Raw genomic sequence first — 18,379 nt, 5'->3', positions numbered from 1 at the left:
GTGCCGGAGCGGGATGCACAGCGGACCAGCTGGAACAGAGGGCAGGGCACGCAGGGGCCGCGGGTGCAGCCTTGTGAAGCGACAGACAGGGAGCCAGCAGACAGACGTGGTCCCAGAGAAGGGAGCCGCGGTCAAGGAAGAGGGGCGAGGCCTCCATGCCCACCCCTCCCGGCAGCCAGGCTGCCCAGAGGACCTTCCGTGCCCAGGGCTCCGGACAGATGGGGGTTTACTGGGAACGGAGCGGGGCCGGGGCACGCAGGGGATCCATTCCCGACCCGGCTTCTTCTGTTCCCGGGCAGGGGTCCAGGCCTTTGCCAGGATGGTCCCTGAACCGGCCAGGGGTCCCAGACACGGGTTGCACCCAGGAAGTGCTGACGGCAGGTTCCCGGGGACGGCTGGGCCCAGGCGTTGAACTGGGCACGCGCGGGCGCAGGGACACCCAGCGCCAAGCCACAGGCGGCCGCCGGTCTCCTCCGATGATACTGACCCCGCACAGACACTGCGTGGGCAAACTCTCCAGCAAAGTCACCCGCTGAAACCAACATGCAGGGGCCGAGCTCGCGGGGGCAGACACATGGGAGCCCACGGCACCTCTCCAGAAGCGGGGGCAGGACACCTGGCCGCTCCGCAATGGGGGGACCCTGCGGGAGGAGGAGCTGGTCCACGGCAGGCTGGCCCTGAGGTTTTGGCGGGCGCGGGGCGTCTGCCACAGGCAGTGATGCCAAGAGTGCGGGATAGGGAGGTGTCCAAGGGGAAACAAGGGCAGCGGGCGGGGGGGAGCGTGGAAAAGCGCCAGGGCAGGCTGGCAGGGTCCCAGGGTCCTGGGGGACACACGGCAGCCCAGGGCTCTGTAGCCGCTCTGCAGCCCTGCTCCTCCGGGGCCCCCAGGGCTCAGCTGAGACTCCTCCCCATCCCCCAGTGTGGAAAAGGAACACCTGCACCCCTTTCCAAACAAACGCCCCAGGGCACAGGAGGCAGCCACCTTCCCAAGACCTCAGCTCCTCACGGGCACAGGCAGGACACAACCCGGAACTTCGGGGCCGGGCCCGCCCACCCCGCCCGCCCCGGGCCCTCGTGATGCCCTGGGTGCGTGGGGGCCGGCAGGGCCTCAGAGGTGTTGGAGGGCACCCCCTCACCAAGGACCCTGCCTGGGGCACCGGTGCACACAGCCCCAGAGTAGGGAGGGCGACTCGCCATGAGTGCTCTGTGAGAACAGAGGCTGGGGGCGGGGGGCCCGCAGGCCTCCTGGGAGGGCCGAGACCGCAGCTGGAGGCGGGCACACGGGGACAGCAGAGGCCACAGCGCACGGGGGCTGGCCGCCTGCATCTGAGCGGGGTCTCGGCTCGGGACCCCGACCAACAAGGCGCAACGCTACCTGGCTCTGCCCACCCCCAACACAGACACCTGGCCCTCCACGCCTCCTGCCCTGGGGTGGTCCTCACTGGCCCTCCCCGCCTCCCGCCCTGGTCCTCACTGGCCCTCCCCGCCTCCCGCCCTGGTCCTCACAGACCCTCCCCACCTCCTCAGTGGAGGTGGTCCTCACGGCCCCGCCTCCCGCCCTGGGGGTGGTCCTCGCTGACCCTCCCTGCCTCCCGCCCTGGTCCTCACTGGCCCTCCCCACCTCCCGCCCTGGTCCTCAAGGGCCCTCCCCGCCCCTCACCTGGCCTTCAGCACTTCCTGGACCTTCTGCTCCAGCTCCATCCTCCGCTGCCGCTCGCGGTCCAGCTCCTGCCGCAGCATCTCTGCGTTCGTTTCCTCTCGCAGCTTCCGGAGCTCCTCCTCTGTGAGGGAGAGGAGCCAGGTGGGCGTCACGTGGCCTGTCCCGCCGCCACGCAGAGGTACCACGGGAGCGCTGAGACACGGACAGCGGCAGCTGCCCTGCTCCATCCCGGGGTCACCCCACACCTGCAGGAGTGTATCAACCGGAGCTCCTCCTACAACCATCCAGGCAAGGCCTCGGTCAACGCAAGCTGAGGGTCTCTTTACTTTACTTAACTCATTCAAGATAGATGCACAGAAAGGCCCTTCACCAAACCCTCTCCAGGGGCAGGACCCCCGAGGAAGGGATGCTGGCGGCGCCTGGTCACCCCACAGACGCACATGCAGTGTGACACGTTCTGGGAGGCCTTGGCCGCTTAGCAAAGCCACTGCGAGGGGCAGAAAGCCTGCCGCTGGCTGCTGACCACCTGAAAACCAACGGCGGGCAGATGAGAAATACGGCAAGAGAACGAGCCGCTGCTCATAACAAGTCGCACCAAGAAGATGCACCTGAGTCAGGACGTGGACGGGTGCACAAAAGGTCGGGGATCCTGGCGGGAGAATTGGGTGGGTGGGGGGCAGCCTGGGGGAGGCCGGGGTGGCAGGGCCTCGGGGTGAGCGAGCACATCCCGATTACAGGGTGGGACCAACGTCGTCACGATGGAGCGAGCTCGGGAGGAGGCAGGGGGTCAGGGGTCAGAGGAAGGAGGGGGCCCACGGGCCTGGGAGCAGGGGCAAAATGAGCAGCTGAGGACGCGAGGACACGGGGCCCCCCTGGGCCCCCACAGGAGCACTGCCTGGGACACAGGGGCCCTGGGCCTCCAGAAGAGGGGCCAGGAGGACTCCACACCCACTGCACAGGGAGCTGGGCACGTGCGAACTGGCTCCAGTTCAGTTCAGTTGCGCAGTCAGGTCCGACTCTGTGACCCCATGGACTTCAGCACGCCAGGCCTCCCTGTCCATCATCAACTCCCGGAGCTTGCTCAGACTCATGTCCATCGAGTCAGTGATGCCATCCAACCATCTCATCCTCTGTCGTCCCCTTCTCCTGCCTTCAATCTTTCCCAGCATCAAGGTCTTTTCCAGTGAGTCAGCTCAATTCATCAGGTGCCCAGAGTATTGGAGTTTCAGCTTCAGTCGGCATCAGTCTTTCCAATGAACACTGAGGGTTGATCTCCTTTAGGACTGACTAGTTTGACATCCTTGCAGGCCAAGGGACTCTCAAGAGTCTTCTCCAGCACCTCAATTTGAAAGCATCAATTTTTCGGTGCTCAGCCTTCTTTATGGTCCAACTCTCACATCCATACGCGACTACTAGAAAAATCATAGTTTTGACTAGACAGACCTTTGTCAGCAAAGTAATGCTCTGCTTTTAAGTAACTGTTTAGGTTTGTCAGTTTTTCTCCCAAGGAGCAAGTGTCTTTTAATTTCATGACCACAGTCACCATCTGCAGTGATTTTGGAATAAAAATAAAGTCTGTCACTGTTTCCAATGTTTCCCCATCTATCTGCAATGAAGTGATGAGACCAGACGCCATGATCTTAGTTTTCTGAAAGCTGACTTTTAATCCACCTTTTTCACTTTCCTCTTTCACCTTCGTCAAGTGGCTCTTTAGTTCCTCTTTGCTTTCTGCCATAAGGGTGGTATCATCTGCATATCTGAGGTTATTCATATTTCTCCCAGCACTCTTGATTCCAACTTATGCTTCACCCAGTCCGGCATTTCGCATGATGTACTCTGCACATAAGTTAAATAAGCAGGGTGACAATATACAGCTTTGACATACCTTTTTCCCAATTTGGAACCAGTCTGTTGTTCCATGTCCGGTTCTAACTGTTGCTTCTTGACCTGCATACAGATTTCTCAGGAGGCAGGTAAGGTGGTGTGGTATTCCCATCTCCAAGAATTTTCCACAGTTTGTTGTGATCCACAGAGTCAAAGGTTTCAGTGTAGTCAGTGAAGCAGAAGTAGATGCTTTTCTGGAATTCTCTTGCTTTTTCTATGATCCAACGAATGTTGGCAATTTGATCTCTGGTTCCTCTGCCTTTTCCAAATCCAGCTTGAACCCCAGGGCCCCCAGAAACAAGTCCCTGTGGGGCCCTGGACCCATGGGAGGCGGGTGTCCTGTCCCAACACAGGCAGGCCTCTTCTGGGAGGACTGGTCCCCACTGGCGGTGGGAGAACCGCGGCTCTGGCTCCAGGTGGAGACAGTCTGCCCTCCTGAGCGCCTACGACTCCACTCAGCCTCCCACGGGACCCACCTCTGAGGCACCCCCTCCCCCGGTCAAGGTGCACGGGCCTAGCTCCCAACAGGTATTCCATGCAGGCTCAGTGGAGGAGGGGCGGGTGAAGCTTCCCGGTGAAGCTTCTCGGAGACCTGCCCGCCTCTCCCGCTCCTGGCCTCCAGCCCCTTGCAGGGACGAGTGTGTCCCCTGGGGGAGCAGCCTCCGGCTTGGCTGGGTTGGGCAGGGGGGCTCCCACAGCCTGGCCAACCACCTTTCAAGGGCAGGCCAGGGAGCTCCCCGGGGGGAAATCAGGGGTGGACGCTCCACACCATCGCACCCTTGCTCCCGGGGCCACGGGCGGGTGTTGCGTGCTTTCCCATCTGCTCCTCTGGCCCCCAGTAACCACACACACCCCAGCTGCCTCCACGGACCTCGGTAGTCAAGCTCCAGAGACCTCCTCTGCCCATGGCGCCTTCAGCAGGAAACCCGTTTTCCTCAACGCGCCTGAGCTCCCTCCCTGCCCCTCAGCCGTGAGAGGTCAAGAGCAGGCAGGGCGCAGCGCGCGGGAGCATGTGTGGTCACTCAGCTCCTGTCCCGAGCCCGGGGGTGCTCTGCGTGTGGCTGCAAGTGCGCACACACGCTCACATCCCCAGTCCTGGAGGCCGGGGCCTCGGGCAGTGACCTACCACCCTGGGCCCCTGACAGAGCCCCTCGGCCCTCTCCGCCTTCCCACAGCACCGCCCCGTCAAGTTGGGGTGGGTTCCTGGTGGGGGGTGCCCTGCGGAGCCCGAACCGACGGCTCCTCCCCCCTCCCTGGAGCCCTCACAGCCCTGCCCACCTCTCTCCTCAAAGCCTCCACCCCCCCAGGCCAGTGCGGAGACGGCGGCCCTGCAGACAGGGACCTTTGCACACACCGCCGTTGACAGCAAAGCCAGGAGAAGCCTTCCCGCCTTTCCAGGAGCCTCCTCTCCTGGGGCATGAGGAGAGCTCACCTGAATGAACCCCATCGGCATCCTGATCACGCCTCTCCCTCAAGTCCTTCCTCCGAGCACAGGCCTCCCGCAAGGCCGCGCGACTTCCAAGCCTAAGATGATGATTAGACCCCACGATGCCGGACACTGCGGGCCTGCTGCCCCCCACAACACAACACAACACAAGGGTCTCTCCTCGGGCCCCCAGGACACCCTCCCACCCCAGGCCCAGCTCGCGGCCTGTCCCAAGGCAGCCTGGCCTTCTGGCCACAGGCCCCGGACACCCCTGGCTGGAGCAATCGGCTCCCCACGCGCTCCAGCTCCATCGGCCAGGGGGCCGCGAGGGTCTTCACGCGCAGGGCCAGTGGGAGGAGCCCCTCAAAGAGCCCCCCGGCTGACATCCTCCTGCTGCTGGAAGGAGTCACCGCTGACCACCGTGGCAGGCTGTGTCCTTACAGCTCTGCGCTCGGAGTCTGAAACGGCGCTCAAGGGGCTCGAGGTGAGGCGGGGGCAGGGCTGGCCTCTCTGGAGGCTCCGGGGGAGAACCCACATCCCGGCTTCCTCCAGCTTCCAGAGGCGCTCACATTCCTTGGCAGGTGACCCCCCGCCATCGGGGCCACCACCCCGACCTCTGACTCCATCCTCACGTCTCCTCCTCTTTCTCTGACCTCCCACCTCCCTCTCCTGAGGACCCTCGTGATGCCCCTGGGTCCACATGGTTACTCCAGGCCCATCTCCCCATCACAGACCCTTCACTCAATCACCTCTGCAATGTCCCTTCTGCCACGAAAGGTGACACAGTCACAGGGTCTGGTGATGAGGATGCAGGTGCTGGGACTCTGCCCACCAGACACCACGCAGACACAACTCTCTTCAGCCAAGGAGGCCGAATAGGGCCTGGGAGGAAAGGACGATCACCCTCTTTTCACTTGGCCCAGAGAGGGTCTTCCTACTCCCAGGAATCCGGCGATCTTTGAAGGTTCAGGGCTTCTGACTCATGTCCCGGGCGGGATCCTGGCTCCCCTGGCCTCCAGCAGACGTCCTTCCCGTCCCCCAGCTGGACCTGGCCACCTGCCGGGTCAGCAGATGGCACCAGGCCTTGCAGAGGCGAGCAGAGGCCAAAACGCAAAGAAGAGCCCTCCTCTGGCAGGTCATGGCCTCTGGGGGTGCGGGGGCCCTGCCAGCCTCCTCCTCCCACCTCCACACACCTCCCGTGTGTGTGTCCCCGGCACCCAGAAACAGGATTTGCGGAACGCCCCACTGATGGTGCTTCCACGGACTTGGCCAAACTCTCCCAGTGAGAAGCACCCACGCAGAGGGCATCCCAGAGTCAGCCTGCCACGAGCCCGGGGCTGGCACAAGCATGTCCCACTGGAGGCACGCCCGCGGGCGGCTCTCGTGAGCCTCTCGGCACCTCTGCAGCCACGCAGGTGGGCCAGGACAGGGACCTTCACGCCCACCGGTGACTCGGTCACAGGCGGGGGGCATCCCCTGGAGTAGGAGCCACGCCAGGCGGTGGGAAGGCCGCCGCACCAGCCGTCACAGGGCTGCCCGGGTCATGGGGCACGGCTCCCAGCCTGACACTGCTCTCCTCTCCAAGGCCTTGTGCCGTCTGCTGACCTGGCAGGTGGCCATGGCCGGCCGGGGGACGGGAAGGACGTCTGCTGGAGGCCAGGGAAGCCAGGATCCTGCCCGGGACACGACTCAGAAGCCCCGAACCTTCTGAGATCACAGAGCATGCCCAGGGAGAGGTTAGCACTGTAATTTCCTCACTGTGCCCCCACTCAGCAGGACAGGTGAGCAAAGCCAGCTTCCTGGTGCAAGGCTCTGAAGGGGAGCCAGGACCGGCTCCCGGGGGCACACGGCCCACCCCTGCCCACCTCCCACGAGAGCAGAGAGAATATAACAGGGAGGAGGCGGGGGCGGCGTGAGCCCAGAGGGACCCTCAGATGCACAGGTGCCGTCCTGACTTCCGAAAGCGTGGTTTCTGCAGCCAAAATGCCCCCTTGGTGCAGCCCAGGGGCCACACAAGCCAGGCCCTGCTCCGATAGGAGCCTTCGGGGCCCCCACCAGGGCACCTGACAAACCAGCGCTTTCAAAGGAATGAGGCTCCCCGAACACAGGACCACAGCTCCCACGGCCGGCCTTTCCTGCCGCACCGCCCGCTGGGACCCGGGTGGCCGGCCCACGCGGTCCAGCCTCCCCGCCTCCCCGAGATACGCAGGGACAGCCCGTCTGGGGGAGACGGTGGGGGGGGCACCTGCGTTCATGCCCACCCACGCCCAGCCCACTCCCCAGTCCCCGGCGAAGATACGGCGAGAAAGGAACACGGCTCTGAGGCTATTTTTAAACCTGTAAAAGTAGAACTCTCAAGCGAGAGTCCTCCTGGCACACAATTCAACAAGCCCAGCCACCACCAAAAATAAAAAATCAAGTGATAATCCCTAAATAAAACGCTTCCCACCGGCCAGGTGTGCAGACGCAGGGACCACCGGCTGCGCTGTTTCTGGGCCGCGGTCAGGGAGCAGGCTGCCCACCTGGAGTCCAGCCGAGGGTCCCAGGCCCCGCCCTTCACCTCCCCGCTCAAGGCCCCTCGAGTTCTCCCGGCCTCTGGCCTCCCGGCCCGGCCCCCCGCTCCCCCAGCCCAAAGGCACGCCTTCCCCAAGCGCCAGGTGGTCGTGAGCCGGGACTGCGCTTGCGGCAATGCCCCCGCGGCTTCCTGCACCCTCTCCCCTCAGGGAAGCCAGCTCATCACAGGCAAGGCCCTGCTTTCACGGCGAACTTGCATCTGCCTCTCCCCAGCAGCGTTCACTGGCCCTGGGCACAGAGGTACTGCCTAGGGAGCACTGGCATCGCCCTGCCATGCCGACGGCCCGGCGCCAGCAGGCGGCGTGGGGCTCAGCTCTGACACGCCCACGAGACAGGCCGCACACCACCGCCTTTCAGACACGTTTCGGGAAACCGACCGGGGTTTGGGGTGAAGCAGCAGAGCATGAACATGTCTCTCATCTAAAATAAGATCCCAGGCAGCGCTTCCACCCAGAACAGCCGATTTTCAGGAAGCAGAGACCGCCTTTCTGCAAGAGGTGGCAGGCTGACCTGATGGCCCCGGTCCGGGCTCTGGGGCTCAGGCCCGGCCAGCGCTGAGCCGGGGAACGTGTGCGCCCGACCCCCACCCTGCTCCTCCTGCCAGCCGAGCGAGCCCTCGGGGCCTGGGCGGGGGAGGCGCCCAGCCGGGCATGGGGCCAGGCCCGCCTGGCGGGGCCCGCTCGCCTCCGTCCAGTGGGGAGGCAGGACTGGACATCCGCAGGGAGCAAGCAAGAAGCGGGCTCTCAGCTCAGAGCCGGCCCTGTGGGTCAGACACAGGCACTTCAGGGCCCATTTCATCTCTTCCCAGGCCCCTATGACACGCGCAGGCAGTTTCATCTCGTCTTCATCCGCTGGTTACCTGATCTGTTCACTCCCTTCCTGCCCGTCTGGGTCACCCAACTGCTGTCTTCCCAAAAGGGCAGAAACCACTCAATAAACGCATCCCCGCCAAGCGGAACTGTCCGACCCGGCCTCTGGAATGGAGAGTTTATCCTCTCAGCTCAACACTGCAGAATAAACAGGAGGAGCGGGGTTGGGTTTTTTTGGGTTTTTGTTTGTTTAGATTCAGAACCCCAGAGAGACATCTGCAGGGCGGGTCCAGAGGTATCCGACCAACGCCACACCGGACCCCGAGCCTGGCTGGCTGTGGGCGGCTGCCCCGCCGGACGCCTCCACCAGCAGACACCAGGCAGCTCCAGGCCCTGCCGTTTTCAATGGTGAGAAAGGGCTTCGTCGGCCGGAATCACCCAGACTGACGCCCAGAAACTTCCTTCCTTCCAGCCTCGGCTTCCAGAGGGAGGCTCTTCAGGCAGCGGGAGGCTGATGGCCGCCCTCCTGCCTGCCTCCGCAGCCACCTTCTCCTGGAAGCCCCCCGCCACAGGGTCAGAGTCGGCCACACAGTCCCACTGCTTGTCGGAGCAGGAAGGGGAGCTCCCAGGAGCATCGGGGCTCAGGGGCAAAGGGCCCCCCAATGCTGGAGCCTCCCTCCCCAGGAGTGACCACAGTGGTGCCCGGAGGGCTGAGCCACACACCCCTGGGATCACCCTGCAGCCCACCTAGGTAGGACCCCACGGGCCTCACATCCATCCGGGAAGAAGGAAGAGCTCGGCAGTATGGACCCACACCCGGCTCAGGAACCTGGGGGCTTAGCCGGGCAGCCCTGGGGCCCCAGAAGCAGTTCCCTCCAAGCTCCAAAATCCGCGCAGGTCACTCTGCGAGGCGCCTGCCCATGCAGCTGACGATGGCGGAGCACCTCCCTTCCCAGAGCCCGTACCCAGCAGGCGATCGATATATGCATGCTCCGGCTCAGAAACCGCACAGCAGTGGGCGTGTGTCCGTGCCCAAACAGCAGTAGCAGAAATGCATTTCAGCCGAAATGAAAATGGATGGTGGCTTTTCATTTATTTATGTGCTTCTTTAACAAATTTAGCCTCCTGCCCCCGGTCCTGAGCCAGGACGCGTTGCAGTCTCCCATTCTTCATCCCTCTGCCATCTCCTCCCAGGAACACTTGTACTCTTCAATACTTAATAACTGAAGGAAGCTGCCATAAACCTGGGCCATTTCCTCCTCTCCGAGAAGAATAACAGTCTGCTTTTGGAGAGAGAGTACTACAGATAATTGAATGGAACTTTAACACAGACCACTCGGACGCTTTACGGATGGCGGGGGGCCAGGCTCTGCATGGTGGAACGTCCACAGCCACCCGCCACTTGGGGCTGAGTCAGGAGCCAGAAGCCTGGGGCCAGCTCTGAGCAAAGCTCCCCGCCACCACCGCCCCCTGCAGACCCACGCCAGGGTGGCCCGCCCAGCACACAGGTGCAGGCGCAGAGGCACCAAGAAACACCTCGTGGGTCCACAGGGCGCCAACACCCTTTCTTCCACACTCTGCTCCCCTGGGTACCGGGACAGAGGAGACAGCAGGCAGGGACAGGCTCTGCGCAGATGCCAGCTCTGAAGGGGTTTCCCTGCAACACCACCCTCCGAGCATGGAGCTCCGATGAGGGCCTCACGTCAGACGCTCAGGGCAGAGGAAGAAGCGCAGCCCACCCACTCCAGACCTCCTGCTAAGAACCACCTGTACCTACGTAAGAGGCTGGAGGGATGCAGTTACCACCTGTAAGCACGTCACAAGGAGCAGGGAGCAGGCGGGTTACCCGACCACAGCCTCAGGGCCGACCCGCGTGGAACACGGGAGAGCGCTGAGAACCATTCGGAGGGACCTCCAGGATGTGACCTCAGTGTGGAGAAAGTGAAAACATGCCAACATTTACCTAAGGGGTGGTCTGTTGTTGTTTAGTCACTAAGTCGTATCCAGCTCTTTGTGACACCGTGGACTGCAGCCTGTCACGCTCCTTTGTCCACGGGATTCTCCAGGCAAGAATACTGGAGCAGGTTGCCATTTCCTTCTGCAGGGGATCTTCCCGACCCAGGGACTGATCCTGTGTCTGCTGCTCGGCAGGCAGACTGTTTACCACCGAGCCACCTGGGAAGCCCATCTAAGGGGCACAAATACAGACATGTTTGCTTTTATAAAAATTCGATGGAAGGATGAACCGCACAGTTAGAAGATGACTGGTCATCTGCCCAGGAAGAGAGGGACTGAGGGGCCCCGGGAGAGACAGCTGACGTCTCTGACTACACCCTGACTCTGGAAATGTGGAAAGAGTTCAGACAACCGCAACACTGGATCTAATTGTAGGATGAACTCGGCAGTGTGCGTGTGGGGACAGAATGACATCCCAGACTTCCTGAGGACACTCTGACCTCAGCCTCATGCTGAGGAAACACCAGACGAACCCAGCCCGTGGTGGGGCCATCTGAGCACCAGGGAGACGGGACCACGGCGATCAAGACTCGTGACTATGTTTGTAAGTCCCCGATCTCGTGAGGACACCAAAACCCCACGCAGAAGCCCAAGATGCTCTCAGTAGAGAATCAACTCGCTGCTTTGAAAGCTGGAATGTCAAGCACGTCTCCGCCTCTCTATACGAACTGTGACTCGGGGCAACCGAAGAGTTAAGCTTCCAGCATCATGTTGGTCAACAAATGAAGAAAGAAATGTCGGAAGTCGAAAATTACCATCTGCAACCTCTAATGAGATGATACACGGAAGCCATAATGACAACCGGCTCATGATACAGAAGAGAAATGGCCTCAGGGAAGCACACGCCATCCACCACCCCCACCGAGGAGGGGCCTTCTGCAAGATCACCCCCATCCACCACCACCGAGGAGGGGCCTTCCACAAGATCACCCCCCATCCCACCCCCACCGAGGAGGGGCCTTCTGCAAGATCACTCCCATCCATCACCACCGAGGAGGGGCCTTCCACAAGATCACCCCCCATCCCACCCCCACCGAGGAGGGGCCTTCCGCAAGATCACCCCCCATCCCACCCCCACCGAGGAGGGGCCTTCCGCAAGATCACCTCCCACCCACCCCCACCAAGGAGGGGACCTTCTCCAAGATTACCCCTCATCCCACCCCCACCGAGGAGGGGTCTTCTCCAAGATTACCCCACCCTCACCCCCACTGAGGAGAGGGTGTTCCTGAAGATCACCCCCACCCACCACCACCGAGGAGGGGCCTTCCGCAAGATTACTCCCATTCCACCACCACCAAGGGACGGAAACACGCCAGCTCACATGTTGGGACCGTGGGGATGCCCTGAGCAAGGTCCGGGGTGGGCAAGATCCACCCACCAACCACAACTTACAGGCCCTGTTCGTGATTTCAGAGACTTGCCCTGAAAATGACCAGACAGCTGGGGAACTTTGAGCCTCAGCTGGAATCTGATGCTACTCAAGAAAACCTTGATTTTTCAGTTTACTAGACTGTGCTTAGTCACTCAGTCGTGTCCAGCTCTTTGCGACCCCACGGACTGCAGCCCACCAGGCTCCTCTGTCCATGGGGATTCGCCAGGCAAGAGTACTGGAGTGGGTTGCCATGCCCTCCTCCAGGGGATCTTCCCGACCCAGGGGTCAAACTCAGGGCCCCCGCACTGCAGGCGGGTTCTTTAGTGTCTGCGCCACCAGGGAAGCTCTAACTCGTTTTTAAAACATAATCAGGGTTTTCCCTGGCAGTCCAGTTAGGACTCTGCACACCCACGGCAAGGGGCGCGGGTTTGATCCCTGGATGGGAACTGAGATCCGGCACGCCGTGCCCTGCAACTGCTGACCCCCTGTGCTCCAGAGCCTGTGCTGCAAACCAAGAGAGGCCACTACAGCAAGACCCCCACGCACCGCAGCTCGAGAGGCCCCGCTCCCCACAACGCGAGAAAGCCCACGCATAGCAACAAGTACCCAGTGCAACCAAACAGAGAATTATTTTTAAAAACGCCCATCATCTTACCCCAAGCCGTCAAAGGGGAGCTCTGCACTGTTATGACATGAGCTGCCCGGCATTCCGCTCAGTGATAAAACACTCAGGACAGAGCGCAAGGACAGGCCTGGGCAACGCCGATCCAGGACCAGGCGGCTCTTCTCTTCTCCCCTCTTCAGCCCCACACGGGCCTCCCTGGGGGTCACGGCCGTCCTGCACCCCCCTCTCTGATGGATGCTCGCTCCCCACCCACCCTGCCTGGTAACCCCTCTCCTGGAGGCCTCCCGCTGCCCCTCCCCAGCAGGGGTGGGGCTCCTTGTCTGACGCCCCCAGACCCGTCCCTGCCCCAGAGCACCGGGCCTGGCTGGTTCCTCCGCTGGACCCACGAAAGGCAACTGCACAAAGCATCGCCCACGGGCGCTGCCCGGGCCACCCAGCACGGCCACCACACGGCAGGCCCGCTCCGCTCTGCAGAGACGGCCTGGCTGCCCCTCTGTCTGTGCGGCCGCCCCGGGGGAGCCAGCAGGGACCGGGGTCACAGGGGCAAGACCGCGCGAGGCGGGCCCCTCTCGGTCCACGGAGCCTGCGGACCCCGCCTGGCCCCGTCTCCCCGGCCCCTCCCTCAGACTCCCGGGGAGACCGAGTGCTCAGACCCGGGGCTCAGACCCTGCGGGCGGGCGAGCGCGGGCCGGCGGGGTGCAGGCGGGCACACACACGGAGTCCAGGCCCTGTGCACACGTGTGTGCACACACGTGCGTGTCCAGGGAGGCACCGACCAGGAAGAGGGGCCTGGGGGAAGACGGGGCGGGGGCACCTGGGCCGCGGCGGGACAGTGCCCGGAGAGGCAGCGAGGGCCACGCGGCCCACCTCCCGGGAGGAGAAGGAGGGCCCAGCCTCACCCACCGGCTTCCCCCGGGGCGTGTGCCTGCACACTGCATGGGCGCCTGTGGCTGGAGCTCAGACCACGCTGAGCACACACACGAGGGAGACACAGGGAGAGAACACGCGTGGGGACAGAGGGTGAGGGCACCGCCTGCCTGGTCCCACCCGTCAGCGGGGGACCCCGGCCCGGCGGGGCCCCGGGAGGAGGGAGGCGCCTTGCCCTGCACCTTCCCTCCGGGGCCCAGGTGTCTCCGCTCGTGGCTCAGACGTGACTGGCTCTAGGTATACGGGGCGAAACGGATTCCCTCTCCCTCTGTGGTTCTCCCCCTGGAAGCATCGGCCCCACGCTGGTGTCAGCTGTGAAAACAGCCTGCCACGTGCGTGGGCTTCACAGTGAGTCTGCCTGGATTAACCTCCTTCCTAGTCGGAGGACTTAAACCACCAGGAGGGCCACTTTTCTCAGCTCTGGAGCCCCTGTTTCCTCGTCTGTAAAGGAGGGGGACAGAGGGGTGGAGAGGGGACCAGAGACAACACAGCACATGGGATCAGCTCTGGAAGGAGGCCCTTCCGGAACCATCTCTACTGTCATCACTACCCAGAGGCCAAAACCCCCAGGTACCCAGGCCCACCGGCCCCTCGATGAGCAAACTACACAGGACAGGAAATTTCAGATCCCCCCAAAACCTCTGACGGATTTTGATTAACCACAGCAGCGTGCCAGACTCTGAAATGACGAGAAAACCTCTGATGGATTCTGAGTTAACCACAGTGGGGCACCAGACTCTCTGAAAGGATGAGGATTTCCGGGGACATTTTACTCCTTCCTCGTGTCTGTCTTAGAAAGTAAAGACACTGCAGCCGTGCAGACGGGATTCAGACTCGGGAGGCGAGGGCCACACCTGTCCCCACCGCCAGCCTGGCAGCCCCACGTGACCCCTGTGGGACCCGGCTGCGCTCCTGCAAGATTGTCCTCTCTGCCCCGCACCCCCACCCCTCCACCGGCACTCACGTAAAAAGTGCTTCTCCAGTAAGGCGATTTCCAGGTGGCCTTTGATCTCATTTAGGCGATCAAACTCTGTCCGGCTGAAGTCTGGGACTCCTGCAGCCATGATGAGGGTCCCTGGACCAGCCTGGAAGGAAACCACCAAGAGAGAGCTCAGAGGCGCCTGGGAGCACCCTGGGTCCACGTCACCTGGTTCTCTCATCACCTGGTACCTCGGGGTATCCCGAGGACCCCGTGGTCTGGAAAGGCTGGTTCCCAGAGCCCCCTGGCCTAGGAAGGCACCGGCCAGGTGTTAGAACCTGCATCAGTTCACCTCGGTTTCATCTGCCGGGGAAGGGACATCTCGGGCAAAGCGGACATCCTCGGAGCCCCAGCGAGACCAACGTCCAGAAATGACAAACTACGACCACAAGTGTGGCGCTGAGCCTCCGGAGGGGCCACAGCGCAGCTCTCAGACCACAGAGGGGAGGAGCTCGTGGAAACCCACCCCGGCCTGGGTGCTGACTTCCCAGGACGGCGGCCTCGCCACAGGGCCTGGTGTCCTGCCCAGGGAGCCGGGCTGGCGCCCAGGGAGCCGCAGCAACAGGACTCCGGGGAGGGTGCATCCATGGGCCGGGTTCCGGGGGAGCGAATTCCAAACAGGGCCCTGTCCTGGCCCATGGTGGCTCATTAAAGCCACCGCCCACTGTCCCGCCTGGCTCAGGGCAGGCTCCGGCTACAGGCCGCCGCTGCCTGCCAACATGGGGCGTATGTATCGGCACGGCCAGGCCTGCCAGGCATGTCCTGGAAACTCCCCTGGTCACCCCACAACTGCACCCCGCCACGCAAGAGGGCCATCTGACTCCGGGTCCCTCCCAAACTGGGGTAGGGAAGGAAGGGGACTCTCAGCCTGGACAGGGTCCGTGACCGGCTCCCGCACACGTCGTCTCGTCCGGGGCCACAGCCCTGGAGGGAGACGCGGACGCTAAGGCTCTGGCCCGGGGCTGCCCTGTCCGGGCCCCGACCTCCTGGACCATCAGCTGCTCTGCCTACCGCAGCAAGAGCTCCCAGATGGCAGGGACAGGCCGGGTTTATGTGCCTGCCCCGTGGGCCTGGCAGGGGCGGGCACAGGAGGGCTGGGCAACAGGCGAAAGACAGGCTCCCCCCCGGCCTGCTCGCCCACTCGCCTCGCAGACGACGGTGCCCCTCCTCCCCTGCCCAGCCCCGGCCTCGGGGGACAAGGTGGTGGCCCCAGGCCAGAGGGCGGAGGCTGGCCAGGGAAGGTGGCCCAACAGGGATCCATCTCTTCAGCAACGTCCCCACCCAGATGGCAGGGCGGCCCCTGGCTCGTGGCCCCGAGTGACAACCCGTGATCCCACGTCCTTGGAAGGCTGAAATGCAGGTCGATCTCCAAGCAGCTGGAACTAAGCCCGATTGGAACTTTTCCCGGAGCTTTCAGATCCCTTCCAGGGGCCCCGGGTCTGAGAGAGGCTGGGATCACATGGCTGTGGCCGGCTCGGAGCCGAGGCCCCTCAGGGGACGGCAGAGGTCACGGGGCATGTCCGCGGTAGGCGCTGGTCACTTCCATCAGGACGACACACGGCCTGCCCGCACCGCAGCGGTGGTGCAGGCCACGTGGGCACGAGGCTCGCGGCAGTGACCCAGCGTCCCGGGGCAGAGGTGACAAGAAGGACAGCGTGACCCGCTGTAGGATGCTGGCCTGTCCCCCCCAAGGAGAGAGAGAGAGAGAGAGAGAGCCCCTTGGGACTGGGCATGCGGGCTGGAGAGTCGTTCACACTCACAGCCCTGGGCTCGCCCCGCCCCGGGCCCTCACCGGCCGGCTGGGCGCACCCCCACAGGAGGCGCCCCCTTCCCGGGTCAGGCCTGTGACCCCCACCGTGTCCCACCCAGCAGATGCTGCCGGCCTGCCAGGAGACACAGCAGTGAGGTCCCAGCCCACCCCTGACCCGGGGTCGGGAGGTCAGCCGCCCACTCTGCGGGGGACAGAGGCCGTGCCCAGGCAGGGCGCTGCCCTGGGGCCTCCGCAGCGCCAGCCCGCCTGATCGGATGCCGGCTCTTAAGAGGCAGTGCCGATAAATTATTCATTACCGCCAGAAGCGAGTGAGCCCGTCCCTGTTCTATTACGAAGCATTAATAATACACAGGGCCAGGCGGGCGGGCGCTTGTGGCCACACCTGCAAGGAAAGCCTAGCTCAGGTGCTCAGGCAGGAACCGCAAGGCCACCAACCCTGGGGTCCACGTGGGCGCGGTTGTCCACAGCTGGTGGGGCACGGGGACTCCGGGCTTCTTCGCTGACGACAGGGAGATGCGGGCAACTGTCCCCAGAGCAGGGAGCCAGCTGTCACCCCTGGCCGGGAGGGGACCGGGGCAGCCTGCCCCACCAGCTGCCTGCCCGCTGACCAAACACAAGCTTCCAGAAGGCAGGGCCTGCTCACACCAGAGCCGCCGAGCCCCTGAAGAGACCTGCTGGCCAAGGGAAGGGCGTCCACAACCAGCCCACAGGGGCCACTGTCCCCACCTGGGCTCGGCCAGCAGCCAGGGCAGTGACACGCGCCCTGCGACGGCCAGGCGCCCGAGGTGCTGCCCTCGGGCTAGGCCAGCGGCTTCCAGACATCGCCCAGCGACCCCCTGCATCAAATTCCCGGGGGTCAGGCTGGGGCCCTGGCATCACTTCTGCATGAAAAGTTTGCCGATCACCCAAAAATCCAAGGACGGAAAAGAAACCCTGCTGCCGGACAAACTACCCTCAATCTGGGCACGAGCCCCCGCCAGGAAGGTTGGAGGGGGAGAGATGGGGAGCAGCCTCCTCTCTGTCCCACCGGCCAGGAAGGACACGGTCCACCCAAGGCCACGCTGGGCTTGGCAGCCGCGGATGGGGACATGCCACGCCCCAGCGAGGGGCCCGAGACCGGGGCCACGCGGCCGGGGTCGGGGCGGGGGACACTCTGGTACTCACAGGGTCCCTGAGCTCCTCGCTGTCCCGGGGCGAGGTCCGAGGGATCTTCAGGGGAATCTCGTCTCCGCATTCGGTGTCCGAGGCGTTTGGAGACTCGGCTAGATCGAGGAAGTCATCTCTCTTGTGACCTCTGAACCTGATTTTGTCCAGCTTCCTTAGCATGTTCAGCACTGAGGCCCTCTGCTTCACCTTAACATGACGCTCGGGGTCCCTGCAGGACAGCAAGGGGGTGCAAGGTCCCGTGGTCAGTCACCTGCTGGTCGCCCGCCGGCACACCGCCCCCTACAGGCAGCTCCAGGCCCCAGCCCAGGGCCTCCACCCGGCCCTGCCCTCCGGGATCAGCCAGTCCCACTACTCAGGGACCTGGGGGCACATAGGCTTCCCCCCTGCCAGAGAGGCTAGGGCCTCGGTCACCCCACCCAGCTGGGCTGGTTACTGAGCTCGGGCCCGTCGTCAGGCCAGCCCTCTGCACCCCTCAGGGGAGAAGGGAGCCCTGGTTCTCAGTGGGACTCCCAGCACCAAGGGGGGCAGCCTGGAGCTGCAGGGGAGCCGCTGACCCCGTGGGGGTAGGGGGCACTGCGGTGAGAAGGGCGGAGGGACCCTCCCGAGCTCCAAGAACCTGTCAGGAAGCACAGCCACGTGCACGCCCGGGACAGCCGCTAGAACGCAGGGGCTCTGGGTGTCAAGATTCCCTCTGGACCCCTGTCCCCTCCCTCCGCCTGGCCCCGCTCCCAGGCACACGGCCAGGCTGCCCCATTGGCCCGAAACCCCGTCCTGCCCGCCTGTGTGCCCTGACTCAGCCCCCAGGACCAACTCAGCCTCACTGGGTCCCAGAGGTCTTCCCAGCACAGCCCCCAGGCTGCAGGCATGGGATCCCCTCAGCCAGGAGCGAGGGCGGCGAAGGCCGGGTGTGGGGTCCTGCTGGGCGTGGGGGGAGCGGTGTGTGCTGGTATGGAGGAGACGTGTATGTCCGAGCACGCATGCACACCAGGGGTGGCATGCAGTGGGGCACCCACTCCCCACGTCTCTGGCCCAACCCCAGGAAAGCCTGGGGGTGGGGTGTGGGCAGCCCTTCTGGACGTCCAGTCAACCTCACGCTGAAGTCCACGGCCCCAGTACCGGTGACGCAGCTCCCCAGCCCCCAAGGTCTGCAAGAGGCCCTGGTTCCGCAC

General features: G+C 63.7%; 1 protein-coding gene across 1 annotated transcript in view; it reads right to left on the bottom strand.

The window, feature by feature from the left end:
• The window catches only part of GRAMD4 (GRAM domain containing 4), a 63,445-nt gene that overhangs the window by 16,830 nt on the left and 28,236 nt on the right, over nucleotides 1-18,379 (bottom strand). Inside the window, exons 2-4 of the mRNA XM_065945516.1 lie at nucleotides 17,208-17,418; nucleotides 14,258-14,378; nucleotides 1,661-1,781 (exon numbers count right to left, since the gene is read on the bottom strand). Coding sequence (XP_065801588.1) covers nucleotides 1,661-1,781; nucleotides 14,258-14,378; nucleotides 17,208-17,418 — 453 coding nt within the window. The remainder of the gene's footprint in view (nucleotides 1-1,660; nucleotides 1,782-14,257; nucleotides 14,379-17,207; nucleotides 17,419-18,379) is intronic.

This window comes from Muntiacus reevesi, chromosome 1, assembly GCF_963930625.1.
Source record: "Muntiacus reevesi chromosome 1, mMunRee1.1, whole genome shotgun sequence".
Classification (NCBI taxonomy): domain Eukaryota; kingdom Metazoa; phylum Chordata; class Mammalia; order Artiodactyla; family Cervidae; genus Muntiacus; species Muntiacus reevesi.
Note: the sequence above shows the minus strand (reverse complement) of the source record. Positions and strands in the feature narration are given on the sequence as shown.